The sequence below is a fragment of the Cavia porcellus genome, unplaced genomic scaffold (genome assembly GCF_034190915.1).
Source record: "Cavia porcellus strain 051 isolate PalLab524CR breed Dunkin Hartley unplaced genomic scaffold, mCavPor4.1 scaffold_3, whole genome shotgun sequence".
Classification (NCBI taxonomy): Eukaryota; Metazoa; Chordata; class Mammalia; order Rodentia; family Caviidae; genus Cavia; species Cavia porcellus.
The window spans coordinates 118707161-118722421 of NW_026947486.1; the positions used below are offsets into that span (position 1 = coordinate 118707161).

At 40.4% G+C, this 15261-nt stretch overlaps 1 protein-coding gene across 5 annotated transcripts in view; it reads right to left on the reverse strand.

Moving 5' to 3' along the window:
• Gabra3 (gamma-aminobutyric acid type A receptor subunit alpha3) overlaps positions 1-15261 on the reverse strand; it is a 393665-nt gene that overhangs the window by 19867 nt on the left and 358537 nt on the right. For all 5 annotated transcript variants that reach the window (XM_063246537.1, XM_063246536.1, XM_063246535.1 and 2 more), the window contains 2 exons: positions 14921-15064; positions 5917-6069 (listed from right to left, as the gene is read on the reverse strand). In XM_063246537.1, coding sequence (XP_063102607.1) covers positions 5917-6069; positions 14921-15064 — 297 coding nt within the window. The remainder of the gene's footprint in view (positions 1-5916; positions 6070-14920; positions 15065-15261) is intronic.

The following is a 15261-nucleotide window of genomic DNA, read 5'->3' on the forward strand; positions in this document are numbered from 1 at the left end:
CACCTCCTAAGTGTGTTGGGATTAAATGTGTGTGCCACTGTGGCCAATACCAACTTCTCGCATTCACCCCCTTTCCAGCCTGGTAGCTCTCTTTGGAAGAGCCCGGAACTGAGCCCAAGACTCAGGATATGGTCTGAAGTCCGCAGAATTCTAATGCTTTCATTCTGGATTGTCTTCTGATAATGCAATGGACTAAAAGGGAAAGCACTTTGAATACTTGCCTTGCACCCTTGGGCTCTCTACTGAGCTTCCTCCACAAAGTATTCCAAATTGTATGTCACCTAAGGTTTTGGAAAACTGGAGCTTGCTTTTAGATCAATCGCTTCCATTTTCCTTTCTTCACTTTTAACATACACTGAAAGTTGTTTTAAAATCATACACTTTTACTCGTATACATTCGTGACACGGAAATTACATTCACCCTGGGGAATCAGTACATATCCACCTTGCCCCCCTCCTCCTCTCCCCCTCCCTCCTCTAGACCTCCTTCCCAGCTCCATAGTCTTTTTCTTTGTTTTTGGTCATGTTGCTCTTTTTTTGCTCTTCAACTATTTATATTTTTGGTTTCTTTTAAAACCTTCTTATGTTTAGATACAGATGTGAGCCATGTGGTATTGGGGTTAACAATATAAGCCTTACAGTCAGCCCAAGCTCAAAAGAAATCTGGAAAGTCCAACAAACTAGTAATATGATCTTGAACAAGCTGTTTTACCCCACTAGGCCTCAGTTTCATCATGTGTAAAATGGGGATACTGTAATAATAGCAGACAGTAAAGAGATCTGTTGGGGGAATGGAATGAGAAGGTATGAAGTCTATAGCATAATACTTGATGCTGAGTACTCCATAAATAGCATCTATAATTGATAATATTTTATTGATATGTTCAATAGTAGTCATAAGTAGTAGTATATTATCGCATTGTTATAAGTTTATAATTGTTTGCAATAATTATCTAGTCTTAACGAGTACCACACTAGAAGTTAGAAGTTCTGAGTGCTGCTGCCGGCTAGCTCTGTGTCTCGGCAACCTCCTAACCTCTCTGAGCCTCCATTCTCTCCCCTCACATCTGCCCGTCCATCAGCGTCACATGCTGTCCCTGTCTCCCTGGATTCTGATAAGGCATCTGAAGGAGAAGGCATGTCCGGACCCTCTTTCCGAGTACTGAAGTGCTGAAGAAGACGGGAAATGTGAGCCCCCCGAACCTGGGTCACGCGGCACAGAATAAAGTCCGAATGCACCCAGAGATGCTGTGTACAGAAGCAAGTGGGGAAAACACTGCCCTTGACGCCTCTACCCAGTCGGCCCCGTGCCTTGCAGACTCTGAGCCTTCCTCTCTTGTCTTGCTGCACTGAACACCTTCCTTACGCATGTGCCACATACATGAACATCCACACTAGAAGGAACCCCACACAATGCAAATGAAGACCCCGAGGAGTACCTCAGCACACTCCAGGCGGGCAGCCATCAAAGCTGATTAGCAAATTCACTTTTAAGCTGTGTAGCGAATCGGTCACCTACCAAGTAGCTGTCAGTAAATGATCTGAATTTGTGCCTTGCTAAGATCTGAGAATGGACCCCAGGGTCAATAACCCTTCAATCATACCAAGGAAGGAGTGACTCGTGGGAGCAAAAAGCTTCTGCATTCATGGCTATGTGCAAATGCAGTGCTGGGGCTTAGCTGGCGGGAACTGTACTGTGACACCAGTGCACCAATGCACCATCTCAGTAGGGTTTTAGAGCTCTGGCCTCTAAGGTTTAATTAGGACTGTCATCTTATGGAGCGCTCTCAGCAGCTCAGAGCTGGTGAGCCTCTCAATCAAGCACTTGGTACACTTCACAGAGAGACAAGGAAATTCCCGGCGTTTTAAAGAGACTCAGCCTGTCACCCAGTGTTTCTCTTTCAGGACTCTTATCTGAGACCCTTGTGGAAATGTCCAGAACTGACTAACTGTGCTTCCTCTGAGTGTCTGTAGCACACCTGACTCATGCCAGGTGTCTGTCCTTCCCAACTGCACGCGTAAGGAGCGCAGTGGGGTTGGACTCTCAGGCCAGGCCAAATGCCCATGGTCCACACCACATCCCCTCTCTGCAGGGCCTTCGGGGCACTTTTCTTCCAGTGACCGTGATGCACTTATCCGTTACATGGTTTTTCGTGCCTCCTTTTCTTCAACATCAGCAACTGTCTGTTCTGTGCCTTTCACAGAGTCACGTCTCAGAGATACAAAATTTCTGGCACCAGCATTCACCACGAGCACCCATTATCTCCCTGAAAGTAAGTAATGAGAATGAATCACGCATCACCCTCGCGAGGGCAAAGCTATTTAGTCATTGTCAGGCTTCATCTTTATAGGAATTAGTCAGAAGTATCCTTCTATATGCCCACCAGTAGAGTGTGAGTCGCAATCGCTGCTCAAGCTCTGATCAAGTCATCTTTTTAATTTTGATCACTCTAGCATTTAAAAAATGATGTCTCCATGAGGCTGTAGCTTGAATTTGCCTGATAAAGCATGTCTTAAAGGATCTTTTCACATGCTTATGAAGATTTGGATATACTCCTTGGTGAACTATCTGCTCGTGTCTTTTGACCATTTTAAAAACTGGATTGTAACTGCAGGGGCTCTTTATATATTTGACAATATATATCCCTTGTCACGCTCATGTGTCTTATACAATGAACAGTCAATACATTTTCCTAATGTTACCTTTGATGAGCAGAAATTGTTGATTTTGATTAAGCCCATTTTATTAGTTTTTCTTGGTGTTGTTAATTTTTATGCACTAATGGATTTCTGCCTACCAAAAGTCACAAGATCATTGTTTTATATTTTCTTCTATGAGCATCACATTTTTAGTTTTTACATTTAAGTCCATGATCAATCTCAAATGTCTTAACGTCATTTTTGTATTAAAGTTTTCATGTACTACTTTTAAACTCTCTCTGGCGTTTCATCCACGTATTTTTCTTTTCTATCGCAATAACCTGTCTTAATTACTATAGCTTTTTAATCACTTGTGACACCTTATGGGATAAGTCCCTCCCTCTGTTCTTCTTTGGGCAGATATTGGCTATTCTTGGCTCTTTGTACTTACATAAAAATTCTGCACTCACTTTTTAAATTCAAGTTGGAAATTTTCACACCAATGCAATTACTGTAAATATGAATTCTGAATTAGTAGGAGGGCAGGCTTGAATTTAAAAGCAGTTTTTCAAGGAATTCCATATTTTGTATAGAGCTCAGGCCAAAATAAAAATGTTGTCATATTGTTTTTGTACTGTAAGTGTGTTTTTCTGGAAGTCTCTTTCATTGAGTGCATAGCATTTCAGTGGTACTGAGTTTATAGGAAAGATCTCTGTATTAATTTTTCGGTGGCTTCTGAAAGAAATTAACTTAAATTTGATGGCAAAGCAACATCAATCTGTCCTCTCCAATGTCAATATAAGAAGTCTGCAATCACTTTCACTGAGCTAAGATCAGAGTGGCAGCACAACTGCGTAGGATCTGCAGGCTGTGGAGCAATAAGCCAGCCTCCAGAGCTACACGCCTTGGATTTCCTGTCCACTGGGCCATTTTCCTGCTTCTTCAATGCGAACAGAGCATCTGCCACTTTGCTCTACTTCCCTTAGCATTTGCCTTCTCTGTATGCAAATACCCCTCTCCTTCCCTCATAGAAGAAAATCTGTGGTTCCATGTGCGGCCCCTCCAGATTTTACACAATAATGTCCCTAGCTCAAGGTCTTTCCTTTAATCCCACCTGCAGAGTTATTTTTGCCATACAAGCTCGCATTCACAAGTTCCTGGACCTTGCGGCCATTACTCAATAGTCTGTCTTTTATAATCTTTAACTTGAATCAGGCTCAATGCCTTTGTGTATAACCCTAAAACTTCAATTCTTGTTGCCAAAACCAGTGATCCTTCCACTCATCTTCTTCTGACAAGGATACCACTTGGTGTGATCAACCCTCCGGCTCTCAGTTCTGTCTTCCCTTTCGGCCTGGATAGCATTTCCTTTAATGTTTTAGGTGCCCGGACCTTAACTTAAAGGATATCTTCTTACTTTTTCTAGGATTTGTAGAGGAAGGATTTTTAGGTTTTTTGCTTTGTTGTATTTCTGAAAATTGACACTGCTAGCTCATTCCCATATAGCTTTGGCTCCCTGCACTTCACTAAGAACTGTTCTCATCAAGATCACAAACATCTAAATATATCCCAATACCCCACAGACAGGCAGTTTCTGTCTGCATCCTACGTGAACTCACAATAGGATTCACCCCAGATGGCTATTTCCTGCTTCTTAAACACTTTTCTCTCTTGCCTTGTATGAGGTCATACTGTTTTGGTTCATTTATTTTTTTTCCTGCTTTTCAAGTTATTCTTACTCCTCCTCCCTGCAGTCTCCTCCTAGACCTGACCTAAGTGTCACTTCTCCAGGCAACATCATGTGCTGTTTATTTAATTAAGTACAGCTTTGGGGGACTGGAAATGCCTTCTGCCTGGATACCCAGTACACCCGAGTCTATGCTTCACAGTCTCCATTACCAAGAGGCAGCTTAGTAGCCTAAAGGAATTAATTAATATTTATCTCCTAACATCACGCAGTGAGAAAACAGGCAGAAAATTTTTCATATGTTTAAGTCTCTGAGGACAAAGTGCTAATGATATGCAAAGCTTATCCCAGACATCACTAAATTCATATTGAAGGAAGTTTCTCTGGCGGTAGGTACCTGTGAATACCTCAAATCATGTGCAGCCTTTGCTGAACATCAGCTAATTCATACTGCCCAAAGCATCAAAGTCTGATGATCTTTAAAAAACCAGTGTTTTAAGAAGCCCCAGGTCACACCTCTGCTGTCAGTTTGGTTCCTCCCTTTATCTTCTCCAATCTCACACAAAATCGCTCTCTTTCTCACTGGAGGTTCAGTTCCCTCCCACCTCCAAGGAGCGTGCCGGACTGAGACAGGGAACATTTCAGGAATTTTACTACTTCAACATTCTTCTCTTCTTCCCATTGGCTGGTTAAGAATTCAGTTGCCTAAAATCAAAACACTGAGGTTTCATCTCACTGCAGCAAGAATGGCTGTCATCAAGGATTCCAAAAACAAATGTTGGCGAGGTTGTTGGGGAAAAGAAATGCTTGTACATTGCTGGTGGGGATGTAAACTGGGGCAAGTACTATGGAAATCAGTGTGGAGATCCCTCAGAAAACTAACATTGGGGATTACAGTTGACCCAGCTTCCCCTGTCTGAGGTATCTTCCTGAAAGAGTTAAAGTCATCATGTTACAATGACACATGCATCTCCATGTCTACAGTGGCACAACTGTTCAGAGCAAAATCTTGGAAATGCCTTATATGCTCAACAACAGATGAGGGAAGAAAGAAGTACATATGCACAATGGAATGCTATTCAGTCATAAAGAAGGATAAGTTTGAATTATTAGTAGGAAAACAGATGCATTTTGAGACTATAATGTTAAGTGAAATAAATGAGACATGGAAGACTAAATATCACATGAGAAATGCAAAATACAAATAATTTAAGAACAAAATAAAAGAGAGATGGCAGGACATGGGGAGAAAGACTTTCTGGAGCTGGGAAGGGGCTCTGGGGAAGAACGCATAGGAGAGAGAGGGGAGGCGGGAGGAAGACGATCAGTGTGTAATATGTACATGTACCAGCACCCCAAGGTGAACAGAATTTTTCTGTATGGAAATCATATCTAATGAAAAAAACTAAACAAAAAAAGAATTTGGATGCCTGAAATCTCAAAATCTGATGCCTCAGTTACTGCTGCTGGGCTCTGATGTTGCTCCTCCAGGCCTGGGAGTGGTTTCTGCACTTTTCCTGCCTCTGCCCTCACACTCTCCGCAGACCTCACTAATATCTCTTCCCCATTCTGTACAAAGCAGCACTTACCAAAGACCGTGCGTGCAGGGACAGACTCTCTGTTGAGCCAGAAAGACACTTGGGAGAGAATGACAGTCATGATACATGGCAAATAGGTCTGGATCACAAAGTAGCCAATTTTTCTCTTGAGATGAAAGTGGGTTGTCATGACGACATATTCCCCTGGAGAAAGAGTAAAATTTGTCGGTAAGTAGTCATACAAACATCGCTAAAGCAAGTGTGCCTCAGTTTCAGTCCATGAGGTCCCTTCTTCTCTCATTTAACACAAGACACATTATTGGAGCCTCCCGTGCTCACATAACCAGAGGTCTTTAATAATTATGAAATAGTGTTCTTTTGGTGTGAAACACTAGCAGGCTGTACATGCAAACATCAAGTCAGCAGGTTTCTGGATTTGTCAGTACTATTTGGCCAAGTTGACTCCTCCATTCTCCTACAGTCACTCTTTTCACAGAAACTTCTAGAAACCAATATTCTTCTTGTCTCCGTTCTACTTCACTGCCCATTCCTCCCCAGCCACCTTTGCTGGCTCCTTTTTAATTTTTAGATGGTGCATGACATCCAGACTCAAGGCTTAGACTTTTCTGTCTGTCACACTTACTCCCTTGAGTTTTATCTCCAAACTGTGTCTTTAATATATTAAACTATGAAGTCTCCAGGGTATATCTTCTGACTGGACTTCTTACTTTTTGGGGTTGAATTGTGCCTAGAAAAACATGCAAATTACCCACCCATAGTACTTCAGAATGTGATCTTATTTAAAAGGATTATTGCAGATACAATTATAGTAATACCTCAGTTTAGAAATGCTTCTGTCCTCGAGTAATTCGGTTTACAAACAGAAGCATCTGCAAATTTTTTTTCTGTTGGTAAGCCCTGCACTGGGTGATGAATACAGTCATGGCCATCTTCCCCAGAATCATGGAAAGAATCAAGTTTGTGAACCAAGGCACCGCTGTGTGTAACATAAGGCCATCCGGAGAGAAGTGGGTCTTAATTCAATGTGACCGATATTCTCACAAGGGGAGACACAGAGAGCAAATGTGTCAGGAATGGCGGCAGCAGAGGATGGGCTGATGGATTCACTCTGCCAGCCCTCAGCAGCACCTAGGAAGAGGCAGCGGGCTGGCTGTCCCTCAGAGGCCCCAGAAAGAAGTAACCCTGCCAGGGTCTTAATTTCTGAATTTTGGCCGCCAGAGCTCAGAGACAATGAATTTCTGCTGGTTCAACTTCCCAGTGTGTGAAATCTTAGTAAAGGAGCCATAGAGTCCCCTACACACGTGCGTGCATGCACATGTACGTACACACACACACACACACACACACACACACACACACACACAGATAGATCATCTATTAGACATCATTGCTGTGGGATCTAATAGGCATCTTGTGACATGTTCAAACCTTGGCTTTTACTCTCCCACTCCCCTATCCTCCTCCAAACTGGTTCTGCCAATGGATTGCCCCATGTCAAAAAATAGTAGTTCTCAAGTACTTAAGCCAAAATCAAAATCCTCAGTGTCTTTCACATCATTCGCCCACCCTCTCTCTAGTGTGTATGTACACATGCACACACAAATAATTCCATCAGCCAACTCTTCGTGTGACTCTTCTTCGAAATATCCCCATCATTTTGGCCACTCTGACCAGCTTCCCGTCAGTCCCTGTGGCCTAGAGCGTGGTTCCAGCTTTCTTCCTGCTCCCCGTACTCTTGCCCTTGCTGCCTCTCCGCTGCATTCTTAGCCCAGCAGCCCAAGTGACCCAGTTAGAGGGAAAAATGATGAGAAAAGAAGGAAAAATGGAAGTAAAGCTTTTTTAATAACGAGGGGAAGGGGAGTTGAGAGGAGGGTACGGGAATGGGAGGAAAAAAAATGGAGTCATGTCACGTACAGGTAAATTCCCTATAATGAAAGTGATCATTGTGCATACCTAAAATGTACCAATAAACTTCATTAACAAGCAAACAAAAAAGCACCCTAATTAAAATCCTGTCTTTTATGTTGAAGATCTTCCAATGGCTTATTGTTTCTCTGAGACTAAAAGCCAAATTCCTCCAAATAATCTCCAAAAACACATGATATCCAACTGCTGGAATACTTATCAGATCTTAGATTTCACCTCTCTTCCCTACGCCCACATTCGGTTTTGGCAGGATTCCCAAATGAGGCAATCGAGTGAGGCAACTGCCTACTCTTCCCCCACCCACTCCCTTGTACCTAAGCCGAAGAAGCACCATCTGGCCACCGAGCTTAGCATCTAATCCGTATTCTGTGCGCGTTCGCATCTTGTTTACGTGGTCATGAGAGATACACATAGGGAACCTGTCATTTAGCACAGGATCTCGTATAAAAACGTGGACCGCTTTCTTCAGCACAACTTTGTATTCCTTTTTCCTTTCTGCTTTTCTTTCCGTCTCTCTCTTGTTCTCATCCACATTTACCTCCCTCTCTCCATCTCCTGCTCTGTTTCTCCCCACTCCAAAAGGATTGAGGACTCATCCTTCCTGACTTTCACTAGCTTGGACAAGTTTTCCCCTTCCTTGTCTTAATCTCCTAATTCTGAATGCCTATTAGTAGTGTGATCTCGAATCATATGAAATGTTTAATATATAAAATATAACACATCTGACTCATAAAGCAGCTGCATTCTGTGAACCTGAAAGGCACAGCATGCATGCTTGTCAAATTAACCATTTGTTTTGAATAAATGAATCTATTTTTCTTCATTCTTTTTCTTTCTTTCTTTCCTTGTCTCTCAGCCTTGCTGTTTCTGCTTCAAATAGGCAAAGAAAATTCGCCCTGTTGAGAACTGAAGCCTTTCACCTGGTTGGGGAGATTTCCTCTGTCCTTGCCCTTTTATTGGAGACCGTCTGTGTCCAAGGGGAAATAGTCAAAAGGAGAGTGAAAAGGCCCTTTTGTATATTCACAGGCATTCACAGCCTAGATAGTTTCTATGGTGAAAAATTACAATTGGACTTTTAGAAAGCCTCGCAAATTAATTCATTGTATCAGTTGACTGAATAGGTTCTTTAAAAAATACAACTCAGATATTTTTTATCTCTCTAAACTTCATCTCTACCAACATGAGAAATGATACTTGAATCACATTGGGAGATTTTTCCAACTTCTCTTGTCCTGTTTTCAGCCTTGCGAACCAGTTTATTAAGCTTATTAAGTACCATCTATGTTATGCGTGAAATATTCCAGGGTACAATATAAAACATAACACATAATGCATATGTAGTAACACAGTAGTTATCTATGGATCAGAAAGGCAGAATGGTTTAGCTGCTTGATGCTGCACACAGCAGTATATTTTCTGAATTCCTCTCCCTTCTTGGCCCTCTTGTGGCTTCTCTCTGTCTCTCATATTATGAAGCCTGACCCTTGAAGTGGTTTGGGGGTTTTCCCTTCTGCCTGTGCACTCCAGCTCCAGCCAGTTAAGCTCCATCTGTATTAAGTGTGAAATATTTGAGGTTACAATTGAAAACACATTCTCAGCCTAACTAGTTTCAAAGGTTGTGAAACACACAAGAGGAGTTTTAAAATAGCTTAGCAAATTAACTCATTTTACAAAGCAAGTGAATATATTTTCTTAAACCTATGTTTGGTATTTTTCCATTTCTCTAGCTCTGTTCATTCCTGTATATCTTACCTTCTGTATTTTTTTAAATTTACACCTCTCTGATCTCTTTCCACCCCTCCTGTTTTCTGTTTTATCTTTTTTTTAAACCTGTGCTACACATATCGAGGTTATACACACAATGACAACAATAATAAAACTGTCAGGCCAACAAGTGAAAAAATTTGGGGAATGATGGATAAATAAGAACATGCATTCTGAACTGTCCTCCTAGAAATTAATGCAATACAATAAAGGAAGATTGAATCTGGGCTGAAAATTGGAAATGGTTTCAACAAACAGCTGCAGATGTTGAAGATTCCCATTCATTTATTTCCACATATTTGAGTCTGGAGCAAAGTGCATGAGTTCTGTGCATGCAGCTGCCTTACGCCGAGAACTGACAACATTGAGAGAGAAAGCCAGTCATTCGAAACCCAGTTTCCCATTCATATTCTGACCTTTTATGGAGAAATATTGTCAGGCTTCAGAAGGGAATGCTCATAATTTATACTCACAGTGAAAACAAAATACATATATGTGAGACAATACTGTTGGCATGGTTCCTAAATCAAAAGGTAGAAAAAGCAGGCAGCAAAGCCTCTTGTGTCTCTTCCTAGAATATCTTATGTTCAGGACACAATAGAAGTGATACATGATGTCTATTCTATAGACATGCTGCTTTCAAAGCTGGCTTGAAAACATTTGTCTACATTAATCAAAACAATGTGGTACAAATATAGAAGAGAGATAACATGAATGAAAATAATAAATGTTGACTGGTGATGTAGCTCAGTGGTGGAGCAGTTGCCTCTATGAACAAAAGGCCCTGGGTTTAATGCCCAGGAAAGGAGAGAGACAGAGAGACAGAGAGAGAGACAGAGAGAGAGAGAGACAGAAAGACAGAGAGAGAGACAGAAGAATAAAGACATTTAGACATGAACCTATGTGTCTGAAAATGGGAGGATTCAGTGCATGATAAAGTAGCATCTTTTTCTTAATTTTCCTTTTTGTCTTTTTGAGATAAGATCTCACTATGCAGTTCAGGCTGAATTTGAACTCACTTGTAGCCAGGCTAGTGTCGAACTCACAACAATCCTCCCGCCTCAGCCTCTTGAGGGCTGAGACTACAGGCGTATGCCATCAAGCCTGATTTGTAGTATTTCTTATTTATTTATTTATTTATTTATTTATTGAGACAGGATCTCACTATGCACTTCAGGCTTGCTTGGAGCTCGCTTTGTAGCCCAGGCTGGTCTTGAACCCACAACAATCCTCCTGTTGCTGCCCGAGTGCTGGGATTACAGGCACATGCCACCTTGCCCGGCTTTAGCACTTTAAATCAATAACGAAAGACTAGTCACCAGTGAATACTGACTGGTACAGTAGGACACCTCGCCTCATAATGTAAATCAAAACAAATTCCAAATATAGTTGCAATGTAAATTTTTTAAACTGTAAACAAAAAATACCAAAATATATAGGTAAGATGTCAGAAGGAGAAAAACAAAAGGAGGGCACCAGTGAGTGGGAAGCCGTGCAACTGCAGGGGCTGGAGATCTCCGGAACAGAGGAGGGAAAGCAGGGAGGTTAGATCAAAGTCTGCATGTCGAATAGTTACGACCTCCACAGACACATGACTGAGAAAATGTCACTCTTCCAGGCCAAACACAGCGCAAGTGCTCACTGCAAGACACTGGAGAATCTTCCTGTAGAGACGGAGAGCAATTTCAGTGGATGATTAGCCCCTAGATAAGAAAGGAAATCCCTCAAAAGAGCATATTTACATATTTCTGCATGTCTGTAGAAATGTTCTTTGATGGTTGTCAACTTTAAAATCATCTACAGAGAAAATAATGAAGATTTAATTATAGGTATAGAACTATATTTGTTTCCTATCGATTAACAAATTTATTTTCTATACCTTTGAAGGTCAACACTCTAAAATGGGACTCCAGTGTTAAAATCAAGGTTTTTACATTTTAAAAATTAATGATACATAAGCATGGGAACTTTACACATTAATGAGGAAACATGTTGCTTTGTTATATGTATACGTGGGTGGGAGAGCTGCACTCTTTTCTGGCGGTTCTGGGGAAGAGGCCGCCTGCATTTGCTGGCTCGTGGCCCCATTTTCCATCTTTGAAACTGGCAGCTAAGCATGTTTAATCGTTTGCTTTCTGACTTTGGTCTTCCTGATTCTCCTTTACAAAACCACTTTGTAATTATGTTGGATTTATCTGTATGGTTCAGGATAATTTCTTCATTTTGAAATTGGCATACAGGGAAGACTGACTTCATCTGTAACCTTAATTTCCCTTTGCCATGTAATCTAACACATTTACCAATTCTGGGATTAGAACATGGATCTCTCTGGAAGGTTGTTTTCCTGTCTATATCAAAAACTAAATGTGCATTATAATCTGTTTTGACAGGGGAAAGAAAAATTTGATCTGGTAGCCATGGCAAGCAAGAAAGAGATGAGGATGTGAAGATGAAAGGTTGATAGGACAAAAAATAAAGGTAATTATTATAGCTAGCTATCACAATTTAGAATGAATATGAAAGAGCAGAAGGAGAGTAGGGCATAAATGAAGTGAGTTACACACTCACACGCATCATGTGGAGAGTTTATGCTTCATGTCTAAAGGTGAAAAATTAAGAAATAACAGCATAACTTCATTATTTATAATTATGGAGAGAACCACCAGAATTAAAACCTGGGGAGTAAAATCATTTATTATGTATAAGCCATGATTTCCTCACATAATAATACCAACCACCAAAGAGTGTTGCTAAAATTTTAAATGAGTTAATATGTGTCTGCAGGGCACAGATTTTTATGAATTGCATGCTTAAAAGTTCGTCAATTAATTCCATCAGCACATCCTTACAGTAGTCTGATTATTATCAAGAAAATGAAAAAGAGTATCCTGTTGCATTTGTCTGCTCAGGCTTTGAGAACAAAGGACTCCAAAGCGGGTAGGTTAAAACAAATCCAGCTTATTACCTGACAATTCTAGGGGCTAGAAAGCTGAAATTAAGGTAACAGCAGGTGTGTGTGTGTGTATGTGTGTGTATGTGCGTTCAATTCCCCCCTTTTCATGAGACAACAGTCATATTAGATTAGGGGCCACCTTACACAGTATGACCCCATCTTATCTAATTATATTTGCCATGACACTATTTCCAAATAAGATCACATTCTGAGGTATTTGGGTCAGAAATCCAACATGGTTTTTAGGGAGGCATAATTCAATCCATAATACCCATCTTGCCCGGGGTCACAGGAAACTGACGAGCTCATGCACTGATAATAGGTGTATGAATTCTTTAACCTTTCAGAACAGCAGTTTGTCAATATGTATTAAAATTTCAAAACTAGGTCTACCTTCTCAAACAGCAATCTCAATATTCTGTCTGCATTCTACACAGATAATTACATGGGAGCAGGATGCTGTATGAATGAGGAGGGTCTTCACAGTTTTGTTTATAGCATTAAAACAAAACATAGGAGTACATAATTGGCTAAATAGGTGATGATTAATATGCATGAGGCCATTAAAATGAAGGTGATGTTTTGCTAAATTTCACAGTGAAATGTTGTACTTCCCACTGACAATGACACACATATGGCTAAGTATTTTCAGGGCCTGGAGGAAGGTAATTTAATTTTTTTTCATTTAAAGCAACCAAAACAGTTAATAATGAATGTGCGTTAATTCTGATTGTTAACACATTGTTACTATATTTTGTGTTCCTTTATTTGGATCCTTTAGTGACACAAAAATGGGTTTTGACATAAAATTAAATAAAAGCAGTATATAAAATAGTGTTAGTGATATAGCTCCATTTATATTAAACATGTTTATATAAAATGGAAAGAGAATATTCTTAAACATCAAAATAGTCAATAGTTGATTAATGTACCAAAATATTCAAGGAATATTTTCTAGAAAGTGGAATTAAAGAGTACAGTTGTTTTTCTGTATCCCTGGAGGTTTAATTTCAGCAACTCTGGATAGCAAATCCATCACTGCTCAAGTCCCTTGCATGAAATGGCATAATTTTGCATAGAACGCATGGATATCCTCTTCTATACTTTACATTATCTCCAGATTGCTTCTAATATCTAATAGGAGGTAAATGGTATATAAATAACTTTCATACTGTATCATTTAGGGAATAATGACAAAGAAAAAGGCCTATAGATGTTTAGTGCAGATGACATTTTAAAAATCATGTTTTATTGCACACTTAGTAAGATACAGAAAGTTGACTCTATTTTAATTTCCAGTATTAATTCATCTATGTCTTCTTAATTTTCCTATCATGAATGTCATGTATTTCCCATTTAATTAAGATGGGACAGTGAGTTAACTGAGGAAAATGGGCCAATGATTGAGCTCAGTGGCATAAGTGCCTGCCTGGCAAGTTCAGGGTCCTGGGTTCGATTCCTTGTACCAAAAGAAGTTGATTTTAGATGGATAGTACAGGGGAGGGATGAGGATTTCTAAATCCTTTTTGTCCTTCAAATCCACTTTAGATGTTACCATCTTCAGGTACTCAACCCTGGTCCTAGGGTGTACACAGAACGGGACAGACAAGATTACATGCCGTAACATCTTGAGATAACAGTGTATGTCCAGGTAATGAAACTAAAGCACACGAGTACCCTGCTTCGTGTATAACTGTGGATCCTCAGAGAAAACTAATGCTGGAAGCTCCCATCTTCACACAACAAACTGGCTATGCAGCACGTGCCCCAAAATAGATCCCATTATGCCAAATACTCTAAACTTCACCTTCTTTAGGCTTCTAGAACTACTCGGTTTACAAATTGACAAGTTTTAAGGCCATGAAAGGCAAATCCAGTTCCATTTGTTTGTATTTAGGAATTAGCTATTGGGAAGACCTGGCAGGTTTTACCAAGCGATATATTTGTCTGAATGGGTGATCCATTTGAGAAAACAATGGCATGGCTAACACACAGCTGTGTGGTGAACTCAGATGGGATTATTAATATGCTGCCTCCACATGGCTGAGTTAAGCAAATGCCTTTATGAAATATTTAGGTTCAAATCTCTTCACTCCCACCACCACGTCTTCCCTCCCTGTTTTCTTTTCTACCATAACAACTTTGAACTTCTGTCCAATTCCCCAAGAAGCAGCAGGCATTGTGCTTAAGAGAGACCTAAGTCAATCTGCCTGCGTCGAATCTTGGCTCTGCCATTACATAATTGTGTTACGGGGAAATCTTTGAACATCTGTATGTCTGTTTCCTCATTAGAGCAGAACCTGCACTACATCATTGTTTCAAAGCACTTAGAATACTGAGTGCATGTGGTATAGTTTCTGCAAACATTTGTTGAATAAAATAAATAAATACCTGTACTAGACCGGATGATCTCTGTACCGACAACATGGCCCAACAGGTCATACTGATTCAGGCGAGATCCATCCTGCGCAACCTCCACAGACTTGTTCTTCCCAAGAGTCCAAGAATAAACCACTTCGGCAGTTGTGTAGGCATCTAAGACAGAGAAAGGTCAAGAAAGACAAACTGAAGAGAAAGGAAAATGATGGCCCGTAACACTCAACTGACATGAGATTTAAATATAGCTTCCTGCCCCTAGAAGATCCGAGTATATCTTGTATGTGGAATAGAAATCCATCCACTCTGCTAATACCCATTTAATGACTACTATTTTATATATCACAAACACAAAA